This window comes from Procambarus clarkii, chromosome 8, assembly GCF_040958095.1.
Source record: "Procambarus clarkii isolate CNS0578487 chromosome 8, FALCON_Pclarkii_2.0, whole genome shotgun sequence".
Taxonomy (NCBI): Eukaryota; Metazoa; Arthropoda; class Malacostraca; order Decapoda; family Cambaridae; genus Procambarus; species Procambarus clarkii.
This window is the reverse complement of record NC_091157.1, coordinates 34558285-34585406: the sequence shown is the minus strand read 5'-3', so window position 1 is coordinate 34585406 and position 27122 is coordinate 34558285. Positions and strand designations below refer to the sequence as shown.

Below are 27122 nucleotides of genomic sequence, written 5' to 3'. Positions count from 1 at the left end.
TTCTATGACCTGGCGACAACAATTAGGCAGGAAAGAGAAGGGTGGGCAGACTGCATTTTCTTAGACTGTCAGAAAGCCTTTGACACAGAACTCCATAAGAGGTTTTTACAAAAGTAGGCAAAACAGGCAGGAATAAAGGGTAAGGTGCTCCAGTGGATAAGGGAGTATCTAAGCAGCTGGAAACCGCTAGTAACTGTGAGGGGTGCTGGGTCCTGAGTGGCGAGATATCACCAGCGAGGTCCAATTGGGCCCTGTACTGGAACCGTCCTGTTTTTTATATATATAAAGATATTCCACAGAGTATAGAATCGTTCCTCTCAGTGTCTCCAAAGTGTCTAAACAATACCACCAAACTCCATTAACACACTGGCTAGCTTCCTATAAAGACTTCAGCTCTAAGAAGCCTTACCTTAGAGGACAGACGGACGCTAATGCAATCAAAACAGCCCCCGCCCCCCCCCCCCGGGATGCGCGGTTCCAACCGCCAAAGGTTCGCTGAGTACCAGAGACAATTCACAGTCTCTAACGACCAGGCCCTATTTGTTCCAACCGAAAATAGCTTTGCGTTCATGACTGCCCTTGCTGGGTACTCCCAGCGGACTCCCTCTTGCCATGCAATGTATCCTCCCCCCCCTTACACTTCATTTCTGAGGAAAAAAATCTTATAGTAAGAAGGAAACTACAGAGATGTCAGTAAGATCACAGCTTTCCACCAGGGAACATCGGGTCAGGTGCGTTCAACAGATGGCGTTATCATCGACTTATTTGCTGATGCAAAAAATTATGAGAAGAATGAAGACAGATGAAGAGAGACAGAGACTGCAGGACGAAGACAGAGACTACAGGACTACCTGGATAAACTAGAGGAATGGATTATAAAATGGCTGCTAAAGTTGTATTCAGGTAAATGTAAAGTATAGAAATTAGGCGAAGAAATCAGAAGGCTGAACACAAGGTACCATCTGGGAGGTGAAATCCTGCAAGAGTCAAATAAAAAAGAAAGATCTGAAGGTTGATATCACACCGAACCTGTCCCCAGAAGCCCACATCAAAAGGATATCATCATCGGTATATTCTACATTGGCCAACATAAGAACTGCCTTTAGAAACTTGTATAAGGAATCATTCAGGGCTTTATATATCACTCACGTCAGACCAATCCCGGAATATGCAGCTCCAACTTTGGAGTCTATACGTAGTTAAACACAAGACAAAGTAGAAGATTCAGAGGTATACCACCAGACTAGTCCCAGAAAGTATTAGTAAATAGGAAAGGCTACGGGATCTAAACCTCACGTCCCTGGATGACAGAAGGGCAGGGGAAGACATGATTACCACCTCCAAATTATGAGAGCAATTGTCAGGGTGGACAAAGACAAAATGTTTATTATGGTTGGAACACGAACAAGGGGACACAGACGGAAACTGAGTCTTCAAATTAGCCAATGGGACATTAGAAATAAACTGTTCAGTGTCAGAGTAGTTAACAGATGGAATACATCAGGCAGTGATGTAGTGGAAGCGGACTCCATACACAGTTTCAAATGTAGTTGGCAGTTGAGAGGCGGGACCAAAGAGCCAGAGATCAACCCCCGCAAGCACAACTTGGTGAGAACAGACAGACAGACACACAGACAAACACACACACACACACTCACATAAAGAATATTGTGCGAGGAGCCTATGCCACGCTTTCTAACTTCAGAATTGCTATTAAATACATGGATGGCGATATACTAAAGAAATTGTTCACAACTTTTGTTAGGCCAAAGCTAGAATATGCAGCGGTTGTGTGGTGCCCATATCTTAAGAAGCACATCAACAAATTGGAAAAGGTGCAAAGACATGCTACTAAGTGGCTCCCAGAACTGAAGGGCAAGAGCTACGAGGAGAGGTTAGAGGCATTAAATATGCCAAAACTAGAAGACAGAAGAAAAGGAGGTGATATGATCACTACATACAAAATAGTAACAGGAATTGATAAAATCGATAGGGAAGATTTCCTGAGACCTGGAACTTTAAGAACAAGAGGTCATAGATATAAACTAGCTAAACACAAATGCCGAAGAAGTATAAGAAAATTCACCTTCGTAAACACAGTGGTAGACGGTTGGAACAAGTTAGGTGAGAAGGTGGTGGAGGCCAAGACCGTCAGTAGTTTTAAAGCGTTACATGACAAAGAGTGCTGGGAAGACGGGACACCACGAGCGTAGCTCTCATCCTGTAACTACACTTAGGTAATTACACACATCAGTGTGTGGAGCCGGTCGACCGAGCGGACAGCACGCTGGACTTTTGATCCTGTGGTCCTGGGTTCGATCCCAGGCACCGGCGAGAAACAATGGGCAGAGTTTCTTTCACCCTATGCCCCTGTTACCTAGCAGTAAAATAGGTACCTGGGTGTTAGTCAGCTGTCACGGGCTGCTTCCTGGGGGTGGAGGCCTGGTCGAGGACCGGGCCGCGGGGACACTAAAAAGCCCCGAAATCATCTCAAGATAACCCATTGTTTAATAGAGTGTCAGGAAGCAAAACTGAGAAGCATGCGGAAGTACTGAAGATAAAGGACTGAGGACAACAGGATCAGATGCAAAAGAGCTAGGAACGATTACATTAACATAAGAAGAATTTTGGAAAGAAATTATGAGAACGATATTGCGATCAAAGCGAAAAAGCAACCTAAATTACTTCACAGCAATATAAGGAAGATGTCAGTAAATGACCAAGTGACAAGCCTAAGGAAAACAGAAGGAGCATATACAGAAAGTGACAAGGAAATCGACGAGGCACTGAATGCCAGTTCCATGGAGTGTTAACAACCGAGCCTGAGCAGCTCCCAATGTTAGAAGAGGGAGATGAAAGACTATCAGATATCAGAGGTGACAGCAGAGGGGGTAATGAAACAGTTGACAACACTGAATGCAACTAAAGCGGTTGGACCAGACAAAGTATCACAGTGGATACTAAAAAAAGGCAGCGCAGGCCATCAGCTCTAATGATCTCTACGGATCTAAGGATCTCTAATGCGTCACTTATGTCAGGAGAATTGCCCAATTGCTGGAAGAGGGCAAATATCGTACCGATTTTCAAAGAAATGGGATAGGGAGGAGGCACTTAACTATAGACCAGTACCACTGACAAGCTTACCTTGTAAAATACTTGAAAGAATAATTAGGCTAAAACTTGTTGCACACCTAGAAAACATTGGGATTGTAAACAAACATCAACGTGGGTTCTGGAAACGGAAATCTTGTCTAACAAAGGCAGGACAGAGAAGGTTGGACAGACTGCATATTTCTGGACTGCCAAAAGGCCTTTGATACAGTACCGCACATGAGACTGCTATTCAAACTTAAGAAGCAGGCACCCAGCAGTGAGGGCACCCAGAAGTGAGGGCACCCAGAAGTGAGGGCACACAGCAGTGAGGGTACCCAGCAGTGAGGGCACCCAGCAGTGAGGGCACCCAGAAGTGAGGGCACCCAGCAGTGAGGGCACCCAGAAGTGAGGGCACACAGCAGTGAGGGCACCCAGCAGTGAGGGCACCCAGCAGTGAGGGCACCCAGGAGTGAGAGCACCCAGAAGTGAGGGCACACAGCAGTGAGGGCACCCAGCAGTGAGGGCACCCAGCAGTGAGGGTACCCAGCAGTGAGGGCACACAGCAGTGAGGGCACCCAACAGTGAGGGTACCCAGCAGTGAGGGCACCCAGCAGTGAGGGCACCCAGAAGTGAGGGTACCCAGCAGTGAGGGCACACAGCAGTGAGGGCACCCAGCAGTGAGGGTACCCAGCAGTGAGGGCACCCAGCAGTGAGGGCACCCAGCAGTGAGGGCACCCAGCAGTGAGGGCACCCAGGAGTGAGGGCACCCAGAAGTGAGGGCACCCAGCAGTGAGGGTACCCAGCAGTGAGGGCACCCAGAAGTGAGGGCACCCAGCAGTGATGGCACCCAGCAGTGATGGCACCCAGAAGTGAGGGCACCCAGCAGTGAGGCATTTGTTAATATCAAAAGGAGCCTTCAACAAAGCGTAGGGGATTGCGATCCTTGACGAGCTTGCATGCATGGGCGTCAAGGGGAGACTCATGAAATGGATTGAAGACTACCTCACAGGGAGGAAAGCCAAGGTCTGCTTTAATGGAGCAGTCTCCAGAACAAGGAATATGGAGCTCGGGACTCCCCAAGGCGGAGTCTTATTAAGCCCTACACTATTCAATGTACTTATGAACGCCATTGCAAATATTGATTTTCAGGAAGGAACACAACAAGTGGGATATGCAGATGATGTCCTAATACAAGCTCCTACCTTGGAAAAATTAAACAGTCCATTGAACTCCTCGGAAGGAAATGTATTGAGCTCAGTTTCACTCTCTCCACAAACAAGACAAAAGCATATTTTCATCACAAGAGGGGAGAAAATGAAGAACTGCAAATTAATGGTGTAACACTTGAATGGGTTGACTACTATCGGTACCTTGGCGTCATTGTCGGCTCTCACAACGGGAAGAAAGAGGAGATCAACCAACTCATAGAAACATGCAAAACTCGACTCAGGGCACTGAAAGCTATGACCTGGAATGGACATGAAGCCTCTATTGCAGTCCATAATGATGTAAACAGTCTATGTGCGCTCCGTCATAGACTATGCCGCACCAGTTTTGTGCATTTATTCCCAAAGCGATGTTAAAAGGCTCCAAAACTTACAGAATGAAGCCATGACAATCATTCTTCGAGTTCCAAGAACTGTCAAATCGTCTAATCAACGAGAGGAGTTGTCCCTTCCCAGTGTTAAAATCAGGATTAAGGAACTGAATGCTATGCTTGCAATTAGGATAGCCATATATCACTATTACAATGATATTGAAACACCCAGCCATGAAAACACTGATTTCTGTGTTACTTACAGGAGGAAACAGAAGATAAAAATGGCGTCATAGATCAGCCTGCTCTCTCGAAGAACTTCACCTGCTTGGGCAAGCCCATGAGCTCATGCGTCTTGAGAGGTTACCTCCCTGGGAGGATGACTCATGCAGGATCATCATCAATGAAATGGCAACCAAAAAATCCAACATGATACCACAAAAAATGAGGCACAAGTATCTCGGGGACATTTATGAGAAGCCTGAGATGAACGAGATCAAATTTACACTTATGGGTCATATAATCCTGTCAGTGGCAGGGCTGATGCAGCATTCACTGTAATTAGGAATAATGCCTTTCAATGCAGAAAAGAAGAGAAAACTCGTATTGAGAACTATGCCTCTTCAACGCAAGATGAGCTAACTGCCATTGTTATTGCGTTAAGATTCCTTGAATGAAACACTAATGGCGCAGGGATCTGCACTGACTCAAAAGCAGCGCTACAAAGCCTAAGTAAAAATCGGGCCGAGAATCTTGCGATAGTCGCTGAAATTAAGAGAGCTGTGAGGGTACAAATCAACCAGGGAAGAGTCGTGAAGTTTCAGTGGATCCCCTCCCATGTTCGAATATGTGGGAATGAACGAGCAGATGTGCTGGCTGCTGAAGGCGCTGAATGAGACCATACTGAATACTTCATACGCAAGACTCAGCTACAAATTAGAGGTATTGTCAGGCTACATCACCGTGACAAGGTAACTGAGGAAAGGAGGATAGAAGTACAAACCAGTGAATCTGTACGCTGGTACAACATAGTTGCAGCTGGCAACCCCAATCATTATGGACGAAGAGGAGATGGCCGCGGGAGAGAATCAGTAATAGCGAGAATCCGTCTTGGATACAAATTTCCATGGCGATTCGGAACGGAAACAACAGCTGAGCAGCAGAGCTGCATAATCTGTGATGAGAGTGATGGACACCGCTTTGACCACTACCTGAAAGAATGTGAACACCTGAGAGACATTAAAAATATGTGTAGAATAATAAACCCCACATTGTTTGAGTTAGGAAAAAACTATTTGTCAAATATTGATACTGTTCCTAAAAGATTCCCCCATTTTGCACCCACAAGATAACGTAAGATTTTAAGGGTTGACAGATGTTAATTTTCTTGTTTAAGGAGCTGTTTACTTGAGGCAATTATGCAAGTCCCAGCTGTGTCTGGGTACAAATGACAGGATGAACAACCCAGCGGGTTTTCTTCCTATTGGGGAGTGTTGTACATGCTGCTATGGCGGTGTGTCCACTCACAGGGTGAGTGGCGCTGCCCAATAAACTCGCCCCTCGGGACAAAATTTAAATTTAACTAAGTAAGCAATTGTTAACTTAATGTACATTATCAATTATATATATAAATATATTCAATTTATATGAAAAGTTAGTCAAGCAATCCTTGACTTTCAATTAAAATGATTACCGACCTTAACGAAAGCGTTCGAGTCAAGTACCAGAGTGAAAATGATAATATTCTGCGTGACAGTGCTTATGCCATGAGAACATTCACTCACGGCCCATCCCGAGTTCCTCAGTGATCGAGAGATTGATGACTTCACCAGGTGTTACTGACGACACCAAACGGCTCTTTACCGTTAAAGTAGAGTCGCTAGTGCGGCTCTACTTTAAAGGGCCGCACCAGCCGGTTGGTGCGGCTCTTTACGTCGTAGTCACTAATTAACACATTGTGGAAGTGGGACGCGGACAACAATGGGACCATCAGTCCCACGGAGGAACAGCACCAAGACGATGGCTGTTGCTGACACAAGGAACATTAGGTTTCTCAGTTTGGAACATTCGTAGCATCAATAAAAGACAGAATGATCTAATTGCACATGTTATGGTCGTCGTCTGCCGTTGCTGAGTGGTGGTTTGCTGTGGGAGGTGTGGAGCGCCCGCTCGTCGGGGCTCCGCCTAGAGTCATGGAAGCAGATGGTGGTAGCCGTATTCGCCGGGTGGACACTGTACGCTGGATTTTTCTGCTGCTGTGTACTGGCCCATTGTGGAGATTGCTCTCCTGGACGTGCTCCGTGTTGACGTATCCGATCTCCTGGGACTCGAGAAGTTATCGCCTACCCGTGCTGCAGTGTCGTTTGCCACCTCACAGGTTTACCAGGTTTTTGTGGCTCACTGAGATGGTCGCTCGCTTCCTCTTCCAGCTTCGGCTGTGTCTGTGGAGACCTCGGATCCCTGGGGGCCCTTGTCGTTTGTGAGTGTTCACAGCGTGCATGTGACCTTCCCTGAGGTGGAACTCATGTCATTGTTTACTCGGTTTGGTGCGGTGGTGAAGCACCGCTTCAACATTTTGAGTGCGGGCTGGCTGAAGGGGGTCCGGCTGGGTAAGGGCACGAGCCCTATTCCATCAACGGTTTCGTTTCGTGGGCTCTCTATGCGGATCTATTATCAAGGTCAAACCCGCATGTGCTTCTAGTGTGGTGCTGAGGGCCATGTAGCGACCGGTTACATCACTCCTCGTGCTGAGGCCCCTTCAGTTTTCCTGGGAGCTGATTTTCCCAGCTTGTCTATGCGTATTCTGTGTTGCGTTTCACTTACAAGATGGAGAAGGATGGGAAGCTGCCTTTTCTAGAGGTAACAGTCATGATTTTTTAAAAAAGCAGAGTTTTCCACACTGATGTCTACACTAAGGAAACAAACATAGGAATGTGCCGCAATGCCAACAGTGACTGCCCAGACAGGTACAAGAGGAGTGTTGTTAACGCTTATGTCAACTGTGCTCTCAGCCACAGCTCAGTATGGAAGCAAGTCGATGAAGAACTCTGTAGGGTAAGGCACAAGAATATAGTTGTGCAATAATTATTGCACAACTATATTCTACCCACCTCAAGACTCCGCTCCAATATAGAAGCATCAAGAAATATGGACCAATAGACTTTCTACAAACACTTCTATTCAATATCCATTGTTTCGTGTTCTGTCTTGTGTTGATGAAATTAATACCCTATTAATACCACATCTTGTTCTGTCTTGTGTTAATGCCACATCACCCCTTCCACCTCACTCAAATGTAGATATAAAATCGGAGATGCGTAAGTTCTATTCAGTTGTGTATTTGTGAACTAAAGTCTTTGAAAATGTAATAAGTTTTACGAAACGCGCTCGTGTCGCGTCAGACTAGAAATAAAAATGAATTTTGGAGAATTGATTTTTGATTTACCTCCAACAGTGAAACGAAATGTACGAAAGATTGAGAAAATTCGTGTTAGAATTATTAATCTTACTTTTTCGGTCATATTTAATAATATATGTCTACAGGAAAGACTGCTACCAAAATATACTAATGTATATATATGTATACATATGTTGTTAAATATGACCGAAAAAGTACGATTAATAATTCTAATATGAATTTTCTCAATATTTCTTATGTTTATTTTTACTGTCGATGGTAATTGAAAAATAAATTCTCCAAAATTCATTTTTATTTTTAGTCTGATGCGACGCTTGGACGTGTTTCATAATAACTTATTACTTTTTCAAAGACTTTAGTTTACACACACACACAACTGTAACCTGAAAACAATAAACAGAATTTTACTTAATGCTAACATTGTTGTTGTTATAGATTCAGCTACTCGGAAAGAGTTCCAAGTACCATGGGCTATGATGAGTCCGTAACTTACCTGGCACAGGAGAGGGGCAAGAAGCACAGGCTATGGTGAGCCTGTCGTGTGCTGACATTTTTTTGTTGTTTGTAGATTCAGCTACTAGGAAAAAAGTTCCAAATAGCACGTGCTATGGTGAGCCAGTAGTGGACTTACCTGGCACAGGAGCGGGGCTGTAACTGTGCTGACATTGAACAGCTTGTCTTATATACTCGTATTTGGGGGAGGTGATATGTTGCAACAGTTTTGGATGAGGTGAACACACTTTTGACCAATACAAGACAGAACACGGTGCAATAGGTATAAATTGGATAAATAAGAACATAAGAACAAAGGCAACTGCAGAAGGCCTATTGGCCCATACGAGGCAGCTCCTATCTATAACCACCCAATCCCACTCAAATACATGTCCAACCCGCGCTTGAAACAATCGAGGGACCCCACCTCCACCACGTTATGCGGTAATTTGTTCAACAAATCAACAACCCTGTTACCGAACCAGTATTTACCCAAGTCTTTCCTAATTCTAAACTTATCCAATTTATACCCATTGTTTCGTGTTCTGTCTTGTGTTGATACTTTTAATACCCTATTAATATCCCCTTTGTTGTGTTAATTCATCATGCAATTTAAGCTTTGTTAATCTCTCTTCTTATGAAAGATTTCTAATTTGGGGAATTAACTTAGTCATCCTATTCAGGACACGGTCAAGTGAATTTATATCCATTCTGTAGTACGGCGACCAAAACTGAATTGCATAATCTAGATGGGGCCTAACCAGAGCAAGATATAGCTGAAGAACCACACCAAGTATCTTGTTACTAACGCTTCGATTAATAAATCCCAGTGTCCTATTTGCCTTATTACGAACATTCATGCATTGATCCTTTTGTTTTAAATTCTTACTAATCATCACTCCCAGATCCCTTTCGCAATTCGACTTTGCAATCTCAACACCATCTAGCTCGTATCTTGTAACTCTATCATCATTACCTAGCCTCAGAACTTTACATTTATCAGCACTAAACTGCATCTGCCAATCTTTTGACCATTTCAAAACTCTATTTAGATCAACTTGAAGTGATAGTGAGTCTTCTTCTGTGTTAATTTCCCTACCGATTTCTGTATCATCTGCAAATTTGCAGATGTTGCTACTCAAACCAAAATCTGAATCATTTATATATATATATATATATTATAAACAACAGAGGTCCCAGGACAGAGCCTTGAGGCACTCCACTAACAACATTATCCCACTCTGACTTAACCCCATTTATACTAACTCTCTGTTTCCTTTGGAATAGCCATAAGAACATAAGAACAAAGGTAACTGCAGAAGGCCTATTGGCCCATACGAGGCAGCTCCTATTCTATAACCACCCAATCCCACTCATATACTTGTCCAACCCGTGCTTGAAACAATCGAGGGACCCCACCTCCACAATGTTACGCGGCAATTGGTTCCACAAATCAACAACCCTGTTACTGAACCAGTATTTACCCAAGTCTTTCCTAAATCTAAACTTATCCAATTTATACCCATTGTTTCGTGTTCTGTCCTGTGTTGATACTTTTAATACCCTATTAATATCCCCCCGGTTATGTCCATTCATCCACTTGTAAACCTCTATCATGTCACCCCTAACTCTTCGCCTTTCCAGTGAATGCAACTTAAGCTTTGTTAATCTTTCTTCATATGAAAGATTTCTAATTTGGGGAATTAACTTAGTCATCCTACGCTGGACACGTTCAAGTGAATTTATATCCATTCTATAATATGGCGACCAAAACTGAACTGCATAATCTAAATGGGGCCTAACTAGAGCAAGATATAGCTTGAGAACCACACCAGGTGTCTTGTTACTAACGCTGCGATTAATAAATCCAAGTGTCCGATTTGCCTTATTACGAACATTTATGCATTGATCCTTTTGTTTTAAATTCTTACTAATCATAACTCCCAGATCCCTTTCGCAATCCGACTTCGCAATCACAACACCATCTAGCTCGTATCTTGTAACTCTATCATCATTACCTAACCTCAGAACTTTACATTTATCAGCATTAAACTGCATCTGCCAATCCTTTGACCATTTCAAAACCCTATCTAGATCAACTTGAAGTGATAGTGAGTCCTCCTCCGAATTAATTTCCCTACCGATTTTCGTATCATCGGCAAATTTGCAAATGTTGCTACTCAAACCTGAATCTAAATCATTTATATATATTATAAACAACAGAGGTCCCAGGACAGAGCCTTGAGGCACTCCACTTACAACATTTTCCCACTCTGACTTGATTCCATTTATACTAACTCTCTGTTTCCTTTGGTATAGCCATGCCCTAATCCAGCTTAATATAGCTCCCCCAATACCATGAGACTCTATCTTTTTAATCAGTCTTTCATGTGGCACTGTATCAAAAGCTTTGCTAAAGTCAAGGTATACAACATCGCAATCCTTACCACTATCAACTGCCTCAACAATGCTAGAATAAAAAGATAACAAATTTGTTAAACATGAACGGCCATTTATAAAACCATGTTGCGACTCAATTATTAATTTATGTTTTTCAAGATGAAGACGAATTTTATTTGCTATTATAGATTCGAGTAACTTTCCCACAATAGACGTGAGGCTAATTGGTCGATAGTTAGACGCAAGTGATCTATCTCCTTTCTTAAAAACTGGTATCACATTAGCAACTTTCCAAAACTCTGGCACTCTGCCTGTCTCTATTGATTTATTAAATATGGTTGACAGTGGGTCACAAAGCTCCTCTTTGCATTCTTTAAGCACCCTGGCAAACACTTCATCCGGCCCTGGGGATTTGTTTGGTTTGAGTTTTACTATTTGTTTAAGAACATCCTCCCTGGTAACTGCTAAACTCGTCAACCTGTCCTCGTCCCCACCCACATAGACTTGTTCGGCTGAAGGCATATTGTTAAGTTCCTCTTTAGTAAATACAGATACAAAATATTTATTAAAAATACTACTCATCTCTTCATCACTATCTGTTATTTGACCTGTCTCAGTTTTTAATGGACCTATCCTTTCCCTAGTCTTGGTACGATATAACTGAAAAAACCCTTTAGGATTTGTCTTTGCTTGCCCTGCTATGCGAACTTCATAGTTTCTTTTTGCTTTCCTTATCTCTTTTTTAACATTTGTAACCAGTTGTACGAATTCCTGTTCTAAAGTGACCTCCCCATTTTTAATCCTTTTGTACCAAGCTCTCTTTTTACCTATAAGGTTCTTCAAATTCTTTGTTATCCACTTTGGGTCATTAGTATTCGATCTATTCAATTTGTATGGTATACTACGTTCCTGTGCTTTGTTTAGAATATTCTTAAATAAGTAATATATTGAATCAACATCGAAATCCCCATTTAAGTCACCTATCGCTGGGTTCATGTCTCGCTCCAAGACCGGCCCCCACCCCATACCCAAGACTTTCCAATCAATTTGACCCAAAAAATTTCTTAGGCTATTAAAATCAGCTTTTCGAAAATCTGGCACTTTAACAGAATTTTCTCCTACTGGTCTATTCCATTCTATGCTAAATCTGATTTCTTTGTGATCACTGCTCCCTAGCTCACTCCCTATTTCGATGTCATTAATTTGCGTTTCCCTGTTAGTTAACACTAAATCTAAAATATTATTTTCCCGTGTTGGTTCCTTAATGTGTTGCGTAAGAAAGCAATCGTCAATTAATTCTAGAAAATCTTCTGCTTCACTATTCCCTGTTTTGTTCAACCAGTTTATTCCGCTAAAATTAAAGTCACCCATGACATAAATACTGTTAGATCTAGATGCTCTAGATATTTCATCCCATAGATGCTTTGCTTCCATTCTGTCTAAATTTGGTGGCCTATATATTACTCCTATTATAATATTATTAGCTTTTTCGTTTAATTCAATCCAAATAGTTTCTGTGTGTGGCTCTGTTTTGATTCCCTCTTTGAGACTACATTTCAAATTGTCCCTAACATATATGGCTACTCCACCTCCTCGTCTAATATATCTATCTGTGTGAAATAGTTTAAATCCATATATTTGATATTCAGCTAATAGTTCTCTATTTTCTACATTCATCCACGTTTCGGTAAGTGCAATAATATCTATTCTTTCTGTGCAGACAAGAGCATTTAATTCGTTAATTTTATTTCTTAGACTTCTACTGTTAGTGTAATATACCCTAAGTGAATTGTTATTTTGCGGACCTTCTCTTTCCCTGATCGTTTTGCCAATTCCTTTCTCCCACAAACACATATTTTTATTACCTCCTTCCTCCAAATCAATTCCCATACCTCTATCTACTAACAGTTTAAACCCAAACAAACACCTCTAACCACTTCTTCTAACGAGTTCGCAACAGCAACAACCCCAGCTCTCGATAGATGCACCCCATCACGAGCATACATTTAATTTCTTCCATAGAAGTGTTCCCAGTTGTCTATGAAAGATATTGCATTTGATTTGCAATATCTTTCCAGCCGGCAATTGACACCAAGTGCCCTCGATATCCATTCATTTCCCACTCCCCGGCATATTGTTAAGTTCTTCTTTAGTAAATACAGATATAAAATATTTGTTAAAAATACTAATCATCTCCTTGTCATTATCCGTTATTTGACCTGTCTCAGTTTTTAATGGACCTATCCTTTCCCTAGTCTTAGTTCCATATAACTGAAAAAACCCTTTAGGATTTGACTTTGCTTGCTCTGCTATGCGAACTTCATAGTTTCTTTTTGCTTTCCTAATCTCTTTTTTAACATTTCTAACCAGTTGTATGAATTCCTGTTCTAAACTAACTTCCCCATTCTTAATCCTTTTGTACCAAGCTCTCTTTTTACCTATAAGGTTCTTTAAATTCTTTGTTATCCACTTTGGGTCATTAGTATTCGATCTATTCAATTTGTATGGTATACTACGTTCCTGCGCTTTGTTTAGAATATTCTTAAATAAGTTATATATTAAATCCACATCGAAATCCCCTTTTACGTCACCTATCGCTGGGTTCATGTCTCGCTCCAAGACCGGCCCACACTTCATACACAAGACTTTCAAATCTATTTGACCCCCAAAAATTCTTAGGCTATTAAAACCAATTTCTCCTACAGGTCTATTCCATTCTATGCTAAATCTGATTTCTTTGTGATCACTGTTCCCTAGCTCACTCCCCATCTCGATGTCATTAATTTGTGTTTCCCTGTTAGTTAACACTAAATCTAAAATATTATTTTCCCGCGTTGGTTCCTTAATGTGTTGTGTAAGAAAGCAATCGTTAATTGATTCTAGAAAATCTTCTGCTTCACTATTCCCTGTTTTGTTCAACCAGTTTATTCCACTAAAGTTAAAGTCACCCACTACATAAATACTGTTAGATCTAGATGCTCTAGATATTTCATCCCATAGATGCTTTGCTTCCATTCTGTCTAAATTTGGTGGCCTATATATAACTCCAATTATAATATTATTTGCTTTTTCGTTTAATTCTATCCAAATAGTTTCTGTGTGTGGCTCAGTTTTGATTCCCTCTTTGAGACTACATTTCAAATTGTCCCTAACATATATGGCTACTCCCCCTCCTCGTCTAATATATCTATCTGTGTGAAATAGTTTAAATCCATTTATTTGATATTCAGCTAATAGTTCTCTATTTTCTACATTCATCCACGTTTCGGTAAGTGCAATAATATCTATTTTTTTCTGTGCAGACAAGAGCATTTAATTCGTTAATTTTATTTCTTAGACTTCTACTGTTAGTGTAATATACCCTAAGTGAATTGTTATTTTGAGGCCCTTTTCTTTCCCTGATCATTTTGCCAATTCTTTTCTCCCACGAACACATACTTTTATTACCTCCTTCCTCCAAATCAATTCCCATACCACTATCTACTAACAGTTTAAACCCAAACAAACATCTCTAACCACTGGTTCCAACGAGTTCCCAACAGCAACAACCCCAGCCCTCGATAGATGCACCCCATCCCGAGCATACATTTCATTTCTTCCATAGAAGTGTTCCCAGTTGTCTATGAAAGATATTGCATTTGGTTTGCAATATCATTCCAGCCGGCAATTGACACCAAGTGCCCTCGACATCCATTCATTACCCACTCCCTTTCTTGAAAGAATGCCACATATAATCGGGATTCCTCCCTTGCTCCTAACTAATTCAATGGGTGTCCTGAATCTCTGTATTAGTTCCTCACTCCTAACTCGTCCAACATCATTACCCCCTGCACTAATACAAATAATGGGTTTGTTCCCATTTCCCGTCATAATATCATTCATGTTTCCAACAATATCACCAATTCCAGCTCCCAGATAGCAAACCCTTAATCTGTTCCCCCTATCTCTGGCACAAAACGTTCTGTCTAAATACCTCACCTGGGAATCTCCCACAACCAAAATTCGCTTCGGTACCTCCTTAACTTTCTGAGCAGCCTGAGGGGCCTGCGCTCCGCCGCTCTTCGCTGATTTCCGTTCTGAGTGAACTGCAGGCTCACCACAGCACTCGTCCTCGAACACGCCAAATGAATTTGCTGTCCTTAGGGCGTCTGTAGGCGTCCTTGTCAAGGTCTTCTTAAGACCCCTGTCCTTAACGACTTTCCATGACGTACCTCCTAGCTGGTGTACCTCCTCTTGTAGGGAATCCAACTCTGCTCTCAGAGTTCCAACTAGATTCATCAATTCCTTCACTAATCCTTCCATTATTGTTATAATAATGTTACTACAATCGGAGCTCCTGCTAACACAACCTCTCACTGTGACTGCACCTGACACACTCGTTAATCGAGATTGAAATGAGAGGGAAGAAAGGAAGTAACTGCAAAGGGCCTATTGGCCCATACTTCCTCTTGATGCTTCTATATTGGTACGGAGTTTTGAAGTGGGTAGAATATAGTTGTGCATTAGTTGGCTGTTGATTGCTGGTGTTGATTTTTGATCTGTAGTGCCTCGCAGATGTCAAGCCGCCTGCTATCGCTGAATTTATCAATGATTTCTGTGTTGTTTGTTAGGACTTTTCTGGTGATGGTCTGGTTGTGGGAAGAGATTATATGTTCCTTAATGGAGCCCTGTTGCTTATGCATTGTTAATCGCCTGGAAAGAGATGTTGTTGTCTTGCCTATATACTGAGTTCTTTGAGGGTTACAGTCCCCAAGTGGGCATTTGAAAGCATAGACGACGTTGGTCTCCTTTAAGGCATTCTGCTTTGTGTCTGGAGAGTTTTTCATGAGTAGGTTGGCCGTTTTTTTGATTTTATAGTAAATCGTCCTTTTTATCTTCTAATTTTTGTCTGTAGGGATAACGTTCCTATCGCAAATATCTTTCAGAACTCTTTCCAACGTTTTATGAGCTGTGGAAAAGAAGTTCCTATAAAATAGTCTATTAAGGGATGCAGGTGTTGTATTAGTTGACTCTTCAGAGGTTGCATGGCATTTCAATTTCCTTTTTATGATGTCTTCAACGAAACCATTGGAGATGCCGTTGTTGACTAGGACCTGCCTTACCTTACAGAGTTCTTCATCGACTTCCTTCCATCCTGAGCTGTGGCTGAGAGCACGGTCGACGTAAGCATTGAAAACACTCCTCTTGTACCTGTCTGGGCAGTCACTGTTGGCATTGAGGCACATTCCTATGTTCGTTTCCTTAGTGTAGACTGCAGTGTGGAAACCTCCGCTCCTTTCCATGACTTACATCTAGAAAGGGCAGCTTCCCATCCTTCTCCATCTCATAAGTGAAACTCAATACAGAATTCTGCTCAAATACCTCCTTCAGCTCCTGCAGACGTCTGACATCAGGTACCTGTGTAAAAATGTCATCAACATACCTGCAGTATATGGCAGGTTTCAAGTTTATGTTAACTATAACATGTTGCTTATATATGTACCCATCCGGGTTCAAGAAGGGTGCCTCTTTAGAACAAGCTTGGAGTAGTCTCCATAGAATGTTTTCTAGTATACCAAGAGGAGTACAGGCCGGATCACGATACACTCTGTCCGCTATCATCCTGATTGTTTCATCCAGAGGTACGTTGGTAAACAGTGATTTTTCGTCCAACGAGGCTCTTATCCCTGAGGCCCGTGTTCCGCGCAGTAAGTCAACAAATTCCTTTGGAGACTTCAGGCTGAAAGCACAAGGTACATAAGGATTCAGCAAGCCATTGAGACACTTCGCCAGTCTGTACGTGGGTGTGGGTATCTGGCTGATGATTGGCCGAAGTGGGTTTCCTGGATTGCGTGTCTTGACATTTCCATATGCATACCCAGGTTTGTATTCCCCAATAATCTTTGGAAGGTGGAGTACGGATTTCTTGGCGTTCACAGTTTCAATCAATCTGTTTACCTTTGTTTTCAATTCGGCTTTAGTATCCTTCGTTACCCTTTGGAATTTAGTTTGGTCAGAGAGTATGAGGTTCATTTTCGCCAGATATTCTTCTTTTTTAAGAATGACGTATAATGGCGACTTGTCACCTCTCCTGAAGACTATCTCCTTGTTGTCACGAAGGCTCTTACTTGCCGCTTTGAGCTCGGGGGACAGTATGGTGCTTCTGTAGTTGCCTCGAAACTTTCCTCCTTCTGCAATAAGTTCTGCTTGCAAGGCGATTTTGGTGGTGACCTTGTTTTGTGTCTCTAGGTCGATTATGTCGTCCAAAAGGATATCCAACTCTACTTTCCGGGCCATCTGACTTGGTCTGAACATAATGTGACAGTTTATACCCAGATTTAAGAGAGTGACTTGGTCCTCAGTGAGGATGATTCCAGCAAGGTTCAGGAAGCCATCTCTTGGACCAGTTTATGGCGATTCCATGACCAAGAGAGTCCACGATCTCTTGTCTGTAGGACTGTTGTATTGTGGGCTATGATTTCCTGGTTTGCTCCTCTCTCCCTGCGCTTCTTCCTTGCCTCTGTCACCTTGGCTCTCTCCTCCTTCGTCCTGTCCCGCTGGAGGAATATGTTTTTGTATTCCTCCACATACTGCAGATGACTCTTCCTTTCTAGAATGACCTACTTTGTGGTCTCGTTTGCAAACACTATCTTCACCAGGCGGTTTCTGTCCTTGTTGTACCATCCCATCCTGAAAACCTTCTCAATGTTTTGTTCAGTCCCTTCCATCCTTAACCCCTTTAGTATCCCATTTACTACCTCTCTGCCCTTGTTATTCCATTCTTGCCGATTGGATCCTTCCTGTTCTTTGATGCCTTCAGCTATCACATATCTTTTCCTTTCCAGCAACTGACTGGTGCACCTTGCTGCTTCCTGTGAAGTAGCTGCTTGCATGGCTACCTCCCTAACTGTGGTCATTGCTTCTGTGCTTTTACTCAGTATTTCCACAAATGTTTCAGGTACAGACACATATCCTTTCAATGTGACAATTCCATATTCTCTTTGGATGATTATCTAATGCTCAGATTCATTATTTTCCTATGTGAGGGATTTGATCTCCTCCTTTGACACTGTCATCTCACTTTGCAGGTTGGAAATTGTGTTCTTCATTTCATGCAAGTCCTTTCTGAATTCCTCCTAATCTTGGGCTAACATTTCCCTCATTTGGTCACTTTGACTATTCCCTGTGTCCCTGGTACGTCCTCCTGCCATCTTAGTTCCTTTTCCTGATATGTTTTGATAGGGTTAGCCTGGGGGGGTGGTGTTCAGAGAGAGAGAGAGAGAGAGAGAGAGAGAGAGAGAGAGAGAGAGAGAGAGAGAGAGAGAGAGAGAGAGAGAGAGAGAGAGAGAGAGAGAGAGAGAGAGAGAGAGAGAGAGAGATTGAGAGAGAGAGAGAGAGAGAGAGAGAGAGAGAGAGAGAGAGAGAGAGAGAGAGAGAGAGAGAGAGAGAGAGAGAGAGAGAGAGAGAGAGAGAGAGAGAGAGAGAGAGGGGGAGGGGGGGGGTGGGGGAGGAGGGAGATTTAATGTCACTATCTATAGTGACCAGTTGACGTGTAGGGGGGAAGGGGGTAGTGTTACCCTGACTTGTGTGTGTGTGTGTAGGAATAAACAGCACGATAATTCAGGTCCCAACTGAGCTCACAGTGAGGTTACTGCCCCATTCTTCATCACTCTATCAAGATTACTATTCTATTATCGAATGAAATGCATTATATGTGACTACTATATAATATTATATAAACCTTGCACACAGCTGACTTCAGAGAGAGAGAGGGGCACTTACCAGTCACAACCCAACAATCACAACCAGGCAAGTTCCACAGCGGGTCGTACTACGCTGAGGCCGTCAGGTTAGGTCGCTCCACGCGGTCCTCCACACTGTATATGCACTGGTGATGCCACTAGCTCCAATTTGGTTTCTTCGCTCTATCGCTTGTGATTTGCCTATGATACGTTGCACCCTGCTTGCTACACACTGTGAGATACTATGAGTATAGAGGAGTATTGAGGCCAGATACTATGATCTGGCCTCTATACTCCTTCAATGTCCCGAGTATTTGACGATTCTCCGCGGACCCCACTAACACTCGTGTCTCTCACAGACGGCCGCCTACTGTGTGTGTGTGAGTTTGCGTACTCAGTTGTAATTACGTTATCTTGAGGTTATCTTGAGATGATTTCGGGGCTTTTAGTGTCCCCGCAGCCCGGTCCTCGACCAGACCTCCACCCTCAGGAAGCAGCCCGTGACAACTGACTAACACTCAGGTAGCTATTTTACTGCTAGGTAACAGGGGCATAGGGTGAAAGAAACTCTGCCCATTGTTTCTCGCCGGCGCCTGGGATCGAACCCAGGATCACAAATCCAGCGTGCTGTCCGCTCGGCCGACCGGCTCCCTCTTCGTTTCTCCGTGTTTGGTGATCATGAATGTATCCGTACTTCTGTTCGTTCAGAATTTTGAGCATGATAATTCATACATGCCAGAGTCTGGAATGTTTCATACGTGTGATAATTAATATGTGAATATTCGGTTTGATGTGTGTCAGATCACTAATATTTTCTTGTTATTTAATTAGGCCACTCATTTGCTAAAGGAAAAAAATATATATCTCATCTCTAATTTCGAGAAGTAATTAGCGCACTTTCCACACCTCAAATGCAGGCAATTAGACTTTAATTCCTGGTTAATTACTGAGGCTCTGTCATAAGCAGGGAAGGAATTTAAACCATGTTTTTTCGGACTAGAGGATCTTCAATCATGATTTAATGACTTTTTCGCCATAATATGATAGTTGATCAACGATATTTTTATTAATTTTAAATTTAAAGTAGTGTGAAGTAGAAAAGGTTGAAACGGTACTTATGAGCACTAGCATCGAATAACTTTTTAATATTTTGGTGATAACATGTGATATTCAGATAAATGTCAGAGCACACAGAAGCCCTGTTTGATATTTTTTGTGTGAATATAAAAATCCTGCAGTTCATTAGTTTCTTTTCATTTGAAGGTACGAGCCCTGATGAGGCGAACTAAGAGTCAGAAGTGTAAACTCTACACACCTGCAGTGGTTAAACTTCACATGTCTTCAAAAGATAAACTCCACACACTCGCCTACTTTATAAACTCTAGAAACCTGAAGTCTCTTAGTTGAACATTTTTGCAGTGGATAAAGTCTGAATGTGTACTGTCTCTAAATTGTACAACTCTGTGGCGTCTGAAGCCTTCATACCAGCAGAATGTAAATTCTGCACATTTCCTGTTTGTAAACGCTACTCACCTTGAATGAGTAGAGCTCACTGTTTAAAGTAGAGTTTACTTCAGTGCATGTAGAGTTTAACTCTACATGACTGCTGATAGTAAATTTTACCCACCTATAATGAGTATAATGAACCCACCTGTTTTAGGTTAACTTTACACACCTCAAATGTATAGTTTTTACACACCCCTGGAATGTTTGAACTCTGTACACACACCTGTTGTGTGCAATCTGTACTCCGGCAATATCAGAACTGTAAACATCTCGAGTGTGCACAGTGTTAACCATTGTTGATTTGTTCCTCCGTCAAGTTATTCCATTGATAACAATCCACTCAATGAACAACTCCTGATTTGCGTATTAGTCAGTACCATGGGTTGCAGAAGACAGGCATAACAATCATTTTGATGGTGTTCCGTATATCCAATACAAATATGTGCCATGTAGCTCAGAACCCGTTCATCATTCATTTCAAAGAGCAATACATTTATTTATATATCCCATTCTCTGACACTATATGCACCTTTCCCTTTTAAATTCCTCAACTTTACACTTCTTCATTCTACTAACGGTTCCTAGTTCTGTTGTTAAATAAATACGACCAACACTTATAAACATGTATTCCAAGCTTCCTCGATCACTACATTAGCGCGCTGCTCAGTCCTATGGGCTCTCTGATCAATCCTACGGGCTCTCTGATCAATTCTACGGGTTCTCTGGTCAATCCTATGGGCTCTCTGATCAATCCTACGGGCTCTTTGATCAATCCTACGGGCTTTCTGGTCAATCCTATGGGCTCTCTGGTCAATCCTACGTGCTCGCTGGTCAATCCTACGGGTTCTCTGATCAATCCTACGTGCTCGCTGGTCAATCCTACGAGCTCTCTGATCAATCCTACGTGCTCTCTGGTCAGTCCTACGTGCTCCCTGGTCAATCCTACGGACTCTCTGGTCAATCCTACGTGCTCTCTGGTCAATCCTACGGGCTCTCTGGTCAATCCAGCGTGCTCACTGGTCAATCCTACGGGTTCTCTGATCAATCCTACGGGCTCTCTGGTCAAACCAGCGTGCTCACTGGTCAATCCTACGGGTTCTCTGGTCAATCCTACGGGTTCTCTGGTCAATCCTACGTGCTCTCTGGTCAATCCAGCGTGCTCACTGGTCAATCCTACGTGCTCTCTGGTCAATCCAGCGTGCTCACTGGTCAATCCTACGGGTTCTCTGATCAATCCTACGTGCTCCCTGGTCAATCCTACGGACTCTCTGGTCAATCCTACGTGCTCTCTGGTCAATCCTACGGGCTCTCTGGTCAATCCAGCGTGCTCACTGGTCAATCCTACGTGCTCTCTGGTCAATCCAGCGTGCTCACTGGTCAATCCTACGTGCTCTCTGGTCAGTCCTACGTGCTCTCTGGTCAATCCTACGGGCTCTCTGGTCAATCCTACGTGCTCTCTGGTCAATCCTACGGGCTCTCTGGTCAATCCTACGTGCTCTCTGGTCAATCCAGCGTGCTCACTGGTCAATCCTACGGGTTCTCTGATCAATCCTACGGGCTTTATGGTCAATCCTACGGGCTCTCTGGTCAATCCAGCGTGCTCACTGGTCAATCCTACGTGCTCTCTGGTCAATCCTACGCGCTCTCTGATCAGTCCTACGCACTCTCTGATCAGTCCTACGCACTCTGTGATCAAACCTACGTGCTCTCTGATCAATCCAACGCGCTTCCTGATCAATTCTAAGCGCTCTCTGATCAATCCTACAGGCAATCTGATCAATCCTACGTACTCTGATTAATCATACACGCCCTCTGATCAATTCTACGCGCTCTCTGATCAATCCTACGCGCTCTCTGATCAATCCTACGCGGTCTCCGATCAAACACTACTAACGCACATTACCGGACCCCATGTTTAGGCACCTTGCCTCTCTTATCCATATGATACACTGAAGGACTCTTCGGCACTGAAGGACTCTTTGCTGCTGAAGACTCTTTGGCACTGAAGGACTCTTTGGTACTAAAGGACTCTTTGTAACTGAAGGTCTCTTTGGCACTGAAAGACTCTTTGGCACTGAAGGACTCTTTGGCACTGAAGGAATCTTTGGCACTGAAAAACTGTTTGACCCTGAAGGACTGTTTTGTTCTTAAGGACTTTTTGACACTGAAAGACTCTTTGGTTCTAAAGGACTGTTGGGCACTGAAGGACACTGTGTCAATGAAGGACTCTTTGATTCTGAAGAACTCTTTGGCACTGAAGGACTCCTTGGCACTGAAGGACTCTATGACTCTGAAGGACTCTTTGGCACTGAAGGACTCTTTGGTACTGAAGGACTTATTTGCACTGGAGGACTCTTTACTAATGAAGAACTCTTTGGCTCTGAAGGACTCTTTGGTTCTAAAAGACTCTTGGGGCTCCGAAGGACTCCTTGGCACTGAAGGACTCTTTGACTCTGAAGGACTCTTTAGCAATGAAGGACTCTATGGTACTGAAGGACTTATTGGCACTGGAGGACTCTTTGGAACTGAAGGACTCTTTGGCACTGAAAGACTCGTTGGCACTGAAGGACTCTTTACTAATGAAGAACTCTTTGGCTCTGAAGGACTCTTTGGCTCGAAAGGATTCCTTGGCACTGAAGGATTCTCTGACTCTGAAGGACTCTTTGGCACTTAAGGACTCTCTGGCACTGAAGATTTCTTTGACTGTGAAGGACTCTTTGGCACTTAAGGACTCTTATACACTGAAGGACTCTTTGGCACTGGAGGACTCTTTGGCACCGAAAGACTCTTTGGCACTGATAGACTCTATGGCTCTGAAGGACTTTTTGGCACTGAAAGACTCTTTGGCTCTGAATGACTCTTTGGCACTGAATGACTCTATGACACTGAATGACTCTTTGGCACTGATGGACTCTTTGGCATTGAAGGAGTCTTTGGCACTGAAAGACTCTTTTGCTCTGAAGGACTCTTTGGCACTGAAAGACTCTTTGACTCTGAAGGACTCTTTTGCACTGAAAGACTCTTTGGCTCTGAAAGACTCGTTGGCACTTAAGGACTCTTTAGCTCTGAAGGACTCTTTGGTACTGAAGGACTCTTTGGCACTGAAAGACTCTTTAGCTCTGAAAGACTCTTTGGAACTGAAGGATTCTTTTCCTCTGAAGGATTCTTTGGCACTGAAGGAATCTTAGGCACTGAAAGACTCTTTGGTAGTGAAAGACTCTTTGGCACTGAAATACTCTTTGGCTCTAAAGGACTCTTTGGCCATGAAGGACTGTTTGGCTCTAAAGGACTTTTTGGCACTGAAGGACTCTTGGGTACTGAAGAACGCTTGGGCTCTGAAGGACTCGTTGACTTTAAATTACTCTTTGGCACTGAAGGACTCGTTGACTTTAAATTACTCTTTGGCACTGAAGGACTCTTTGGCTCTGAAGGATTCTTTGGCACTAAATGACTCTTTGGTACAGAAGTGCTCTTTGGTACTGAATGACCTTTCGGAACTGAAGGCCTCTTTGGCACTGAAGTACTCTTTGACTTTGAAGGATTCTTTGGCACTAAAGGACTCTTTGACACTGAAAGCTCTTTGACTCTGAAAGATTCTTTGGCACTGAAGGACTCTTTGGTACTGAAGGACTCTTTGGCACTGAAGGACTCTTTGGTACTGAATTACTCTTTGGGTCAGAAGGATTCTTTGGCACTAAAGGACTCATTGATACTGAAAGACTCTTTGACTCTGTAGGACTCTTTGGCACTGAAGGACTCTTTGGTATTGAATGACTATTTGTTACTAAAGGACACTTTGGCTCTGAAAGACTCTTTGATACTGAAGGACTCCATGGCTCTGAAGGACTCTTTGGTGCTGAAGGACTCTTTGGTACTGAAGGATTCCTTGGCTCTGAAGGACTCTTTGGCACTAAAGGACTCTTTGAAGGATTTTTTTGGTGCTGAAGGACTCATTGGCACTGAAGTATTTTTGGTACAGAAGGGCACATTGATACGGAAGGATTCTTTGGAACTGAAGAACTCCTTGGCTCTGAAGGACTTTTTGAAGGATTCTTTGGTACTGAAGAACTCTTTGGTACTGAAGAACTCTTTGGTACTGAAGAACTCTTTGGTACTGAAGGTTTCTTTGGTACTGAATTACTCGTTTGCTTTGAAGGACTCTATGGCACTAAAGGACTCTTTGGCACTGAAGGACTCTTTGGCTCTAAAGGACTCTTTGGTGCTGAAGGACTCTTTGGCTGTTAAGTACTCTTTGGTACTGAAGGATTCTTTGGCACTGAAGGACTCTATGACACTGAAAGACTCATTGGCTTTGTAGGACTCTTTGGCACTGAAGGCCTTTTCGGCACTGAAGGACTCTTTGGCACCAAAGGACTCTTATACACTGAAGGACTCTTTGGCACTGAAAGACTCATTAGCACTGAAATACTCTATGGCTCTGAAGGACTCTTTGGCACTGAAGGACTCTTTGGCACTGAAAGACGTTTTGGCTCTGAAGGACTTTTTAGCACTGAAAGACTCATTGGCTCTGAATGACTCTTTGGTACTGAATGACTCTATGGCACTGAAAGACTTTTTGGCACTGATGGACTCTTTGGCACTGAAGGAGTGTTTGGCACTGAAAGACTCTTTAACTCTGATGGACTCTTTTGCACTAAAAGACTCTTTGGCTCTGAAAGACTCTTTGGCACTTAAGGTCTCTTTAGCTCTTTTGCACAGAAAGACTCTTTGGCACTTAAGGTCTCTTTAGCTCTTTTGCACAGAAAGACTCTTTAGCTCTGAAGGACTCTTTGACACTGAAAGACTCTTTAGCTCTGAAAGACTCTTTGGCACTGAAGGATTCTTTGGCTCTAAAGGACTCTTTGGCTCTAAAGGACTCTTTGGCACTGAAGGAATCTTAGGCACTGAAAGACTCTTTGGTACTGAAGGACTCTTTGGCACTGAAATACTCTTTAGCTCTAAAGGACTCTTTGGCCATGAAGGACTCTATGGCACTGAAAGACTCTTTGGCACTGAAAGACTTTATGGCTCTGAAAGGACTCTTTGGCCCTGAAGGACTCCTTGGCACTGAAATACTCTTTGGCTCTGAAGGACTTTTTGGCACTGAAAGACTCTTTGGCTCTGAATGACTCTTTGGCACTGAATGACTCTATAGCACTGAAATACTCTTTGGTACTGATGGACTCTTTGGCACTGAAGGACTCTTTGGCACCGAAAGACTCTTTGACTCTGAAAGACTCTTTTGCATTGAAAGACTCTTTGGCTCTGAAAGACTCTTTGGCACTTAAGAACTCTGTAGCTCTGAAGGAATCTTTGGTACTGAAGGACTCTTTGGCAATGAAAGAATCTTTAGCTCTGAAGGACTCATTGAAACTGAAAGACTCTTTAGCTCTGATAGACTCTTTGGTACTGAAGGATTCTTTAGCTCTGAGGGACTCATTGGCTCTGAAGGACTCTTTGGCTCTAAAGGAATCTTTGGCCATGAAGGACTCTTGGGTACTGAAGAACTCTTCGGCTCTGAAGGACTCTTTGGCTCTAAAGGACTCTTTGGCACTGAAGGACTCTTTGGCTCTGAGGACTCCTTGGCAATGAGATATGTTTATTACTGATGGGTTCTTTGGTACTGAAAGACTCTTTGGTACTGAAGGACTCGTTGGTTCTGAAGGACTCTTTGGCACTGAAGAACTCTTTGGTACTGAAGGACTCTTTGGGTCTGAAGGATTCTCTGGCACTAAAAGACTCTTTGGCACTGAAGGACTCTTTGGCACTGAAAGACGTTTTGGCTCTGAAGGACTTTTTAGCACTGAAAGACTCATTGGCTCTGAATGACTCTTTGGTACTGAATGACTCTATGGCACTGAAAGACTTTTTGGCACTGATGGACTCTTTGGCACTGAAGGAGTGTTTGGCACTGAAAGACTCTTTAACTCTGATGGACTCTTTTGCACTAAAAGACTCTTTGGCTCTGAAAGACTCTTTGGCACTTAAGGTCTCTTTAGCTCTTTTGCACAGAAAGACTCTTTGGCACTTAAGGTCTCTTTAGCTCTTTTGCACAGAAAGACTCTTTAGCTCTGAAGGACTCTTTGACACTGAAAGACTCTTTAGCTCTGAAAGACTCTTTGGCACTGAAGGATTCTTTGGCTCTAAAGGACTCTTTGGCTCTAAAGGACTCTTTGGCACTGAAGGAATCTTAGGCACTGAAAGACTCTTTGGTACTGAAGGACTCTTTGGCACTGAAATACTCTTTAGCTCTAAAGGACTCTTTGGCCATGAAGGACTCTATGGCACTGAAAGACTCTTTGGCACTGAAAGACTTTATGGCTCTGAAAGGACTCTTTGGCCCTGAAGGACTCCTTGGCACTGAAATACTCTTTGGCTCTGAAGGACTTTTTGGCACTGAAAGACTCTTTGGCTCTGAATGACTCTTTGGCACTGAATGACTCTATAGCACTGAAATACTCTTTGGTACTGATGGACTCTTTGGCACTGAAGGACTCTTTGGCACCGAAAGACTCTTTGACTCTGAAAGACTCTTTTGCATTGAAAGACTCTTTGGCTCTGAAAGACTCTTTGGCACTTAAGAACTCTGTAGCTCTGAAGGAATCTTTGGTACTGAAGGACTCTTTGGCAATGAAAGAATCTTTAGCTCTGAAGGACTCATTGAAACTGAAAGACTCTTTAGCTCTGATAGACTCTTTGGTACTGAAGGATTCTTTAGCTCTGAGGGACTCATTGGCTCTGAAGGACTCTTTGGCTCTAAAGGAATCTTTGGCCATGAAGGACTCTTGGGTACTGAAGAACTCTTCGGCTCTGAAGGACTCTTTGGCTCTAAAGGACTCTTTGGCACTGAAGGACTCTTTGGCTCTGAGGACTCCTTGGCAATGAGATATGTTTATTACTGATGGGTTCTTTGGTACTGAAAGACTCTTTGGTACTGAAGGACTCGTTGGTTCTG

At 42.9% G+C, this 27122-nt stretch overlaps 4 protein-coding genes across 4 annotated transcripts; 3 read left to right on the top strand and 1 right to left on the bottom strand.

The window, feature by feature from the left end:
- The first annotated feature begins 22638 nt into the window (after positions 1-22638).
- LOC138360130 (uro-adherence factor A-like) lies at positions 22639-23355 on the top strand. The gene has a single exon (XM_069320074.1). The coding sequence runs from the start codon at positions 22639-22641 to the stop codon at positions 23353-23355; it is 717 nt and encodes a 238-aa protein (XP_069176175.1).
- Positions 23356-23430: 75 nt separating this feature from the next.
- Positions 23431-25068, top strand: LOC138360123 (uro-adherence factor A-like). Its single transcript, XM_069320067.1, has 4 exons — positions 23431-23625; positions 23904-24422; positions 24486-24863; positions 24931-25068. The coding sequence occupies exons 1-4, from the start codon at positions 23431-23433 to the stop codon at positions 25066-25068; spliced, it is 1230 nt and encodes a 409-aa protein (XP_069176168.1).
- Positions 25069-25125: 57 nt separating this feature from the next.
- LOC138360117 (uro-adherence factor A-like) lies at positions 25126-25983 on the bottom strand. Its single transcript, XM_069320056.1, has one exon. It carries the CDS (start codon positions 25981-25983, stop codon positions 25126-25128), a length of 858 nt encoding a protein of 285 aa, XP_069176157.1.
- Positions 25984-26638: 655 nt separating this feature from the next.
- Positions 26639-27052, top strand: LOC138360109 (uro-adherence factor A-like). Its single transcript, XM_069320051.1, has one exon. It carries the CDS (start codon positions 26639-26641, stop codon positions 27050-27052), a length of 414 nt encoding a protein of 137 aa, XP_069176152.1.
- Positions 27053-27122: the final 70 nt, after the last annotated feature.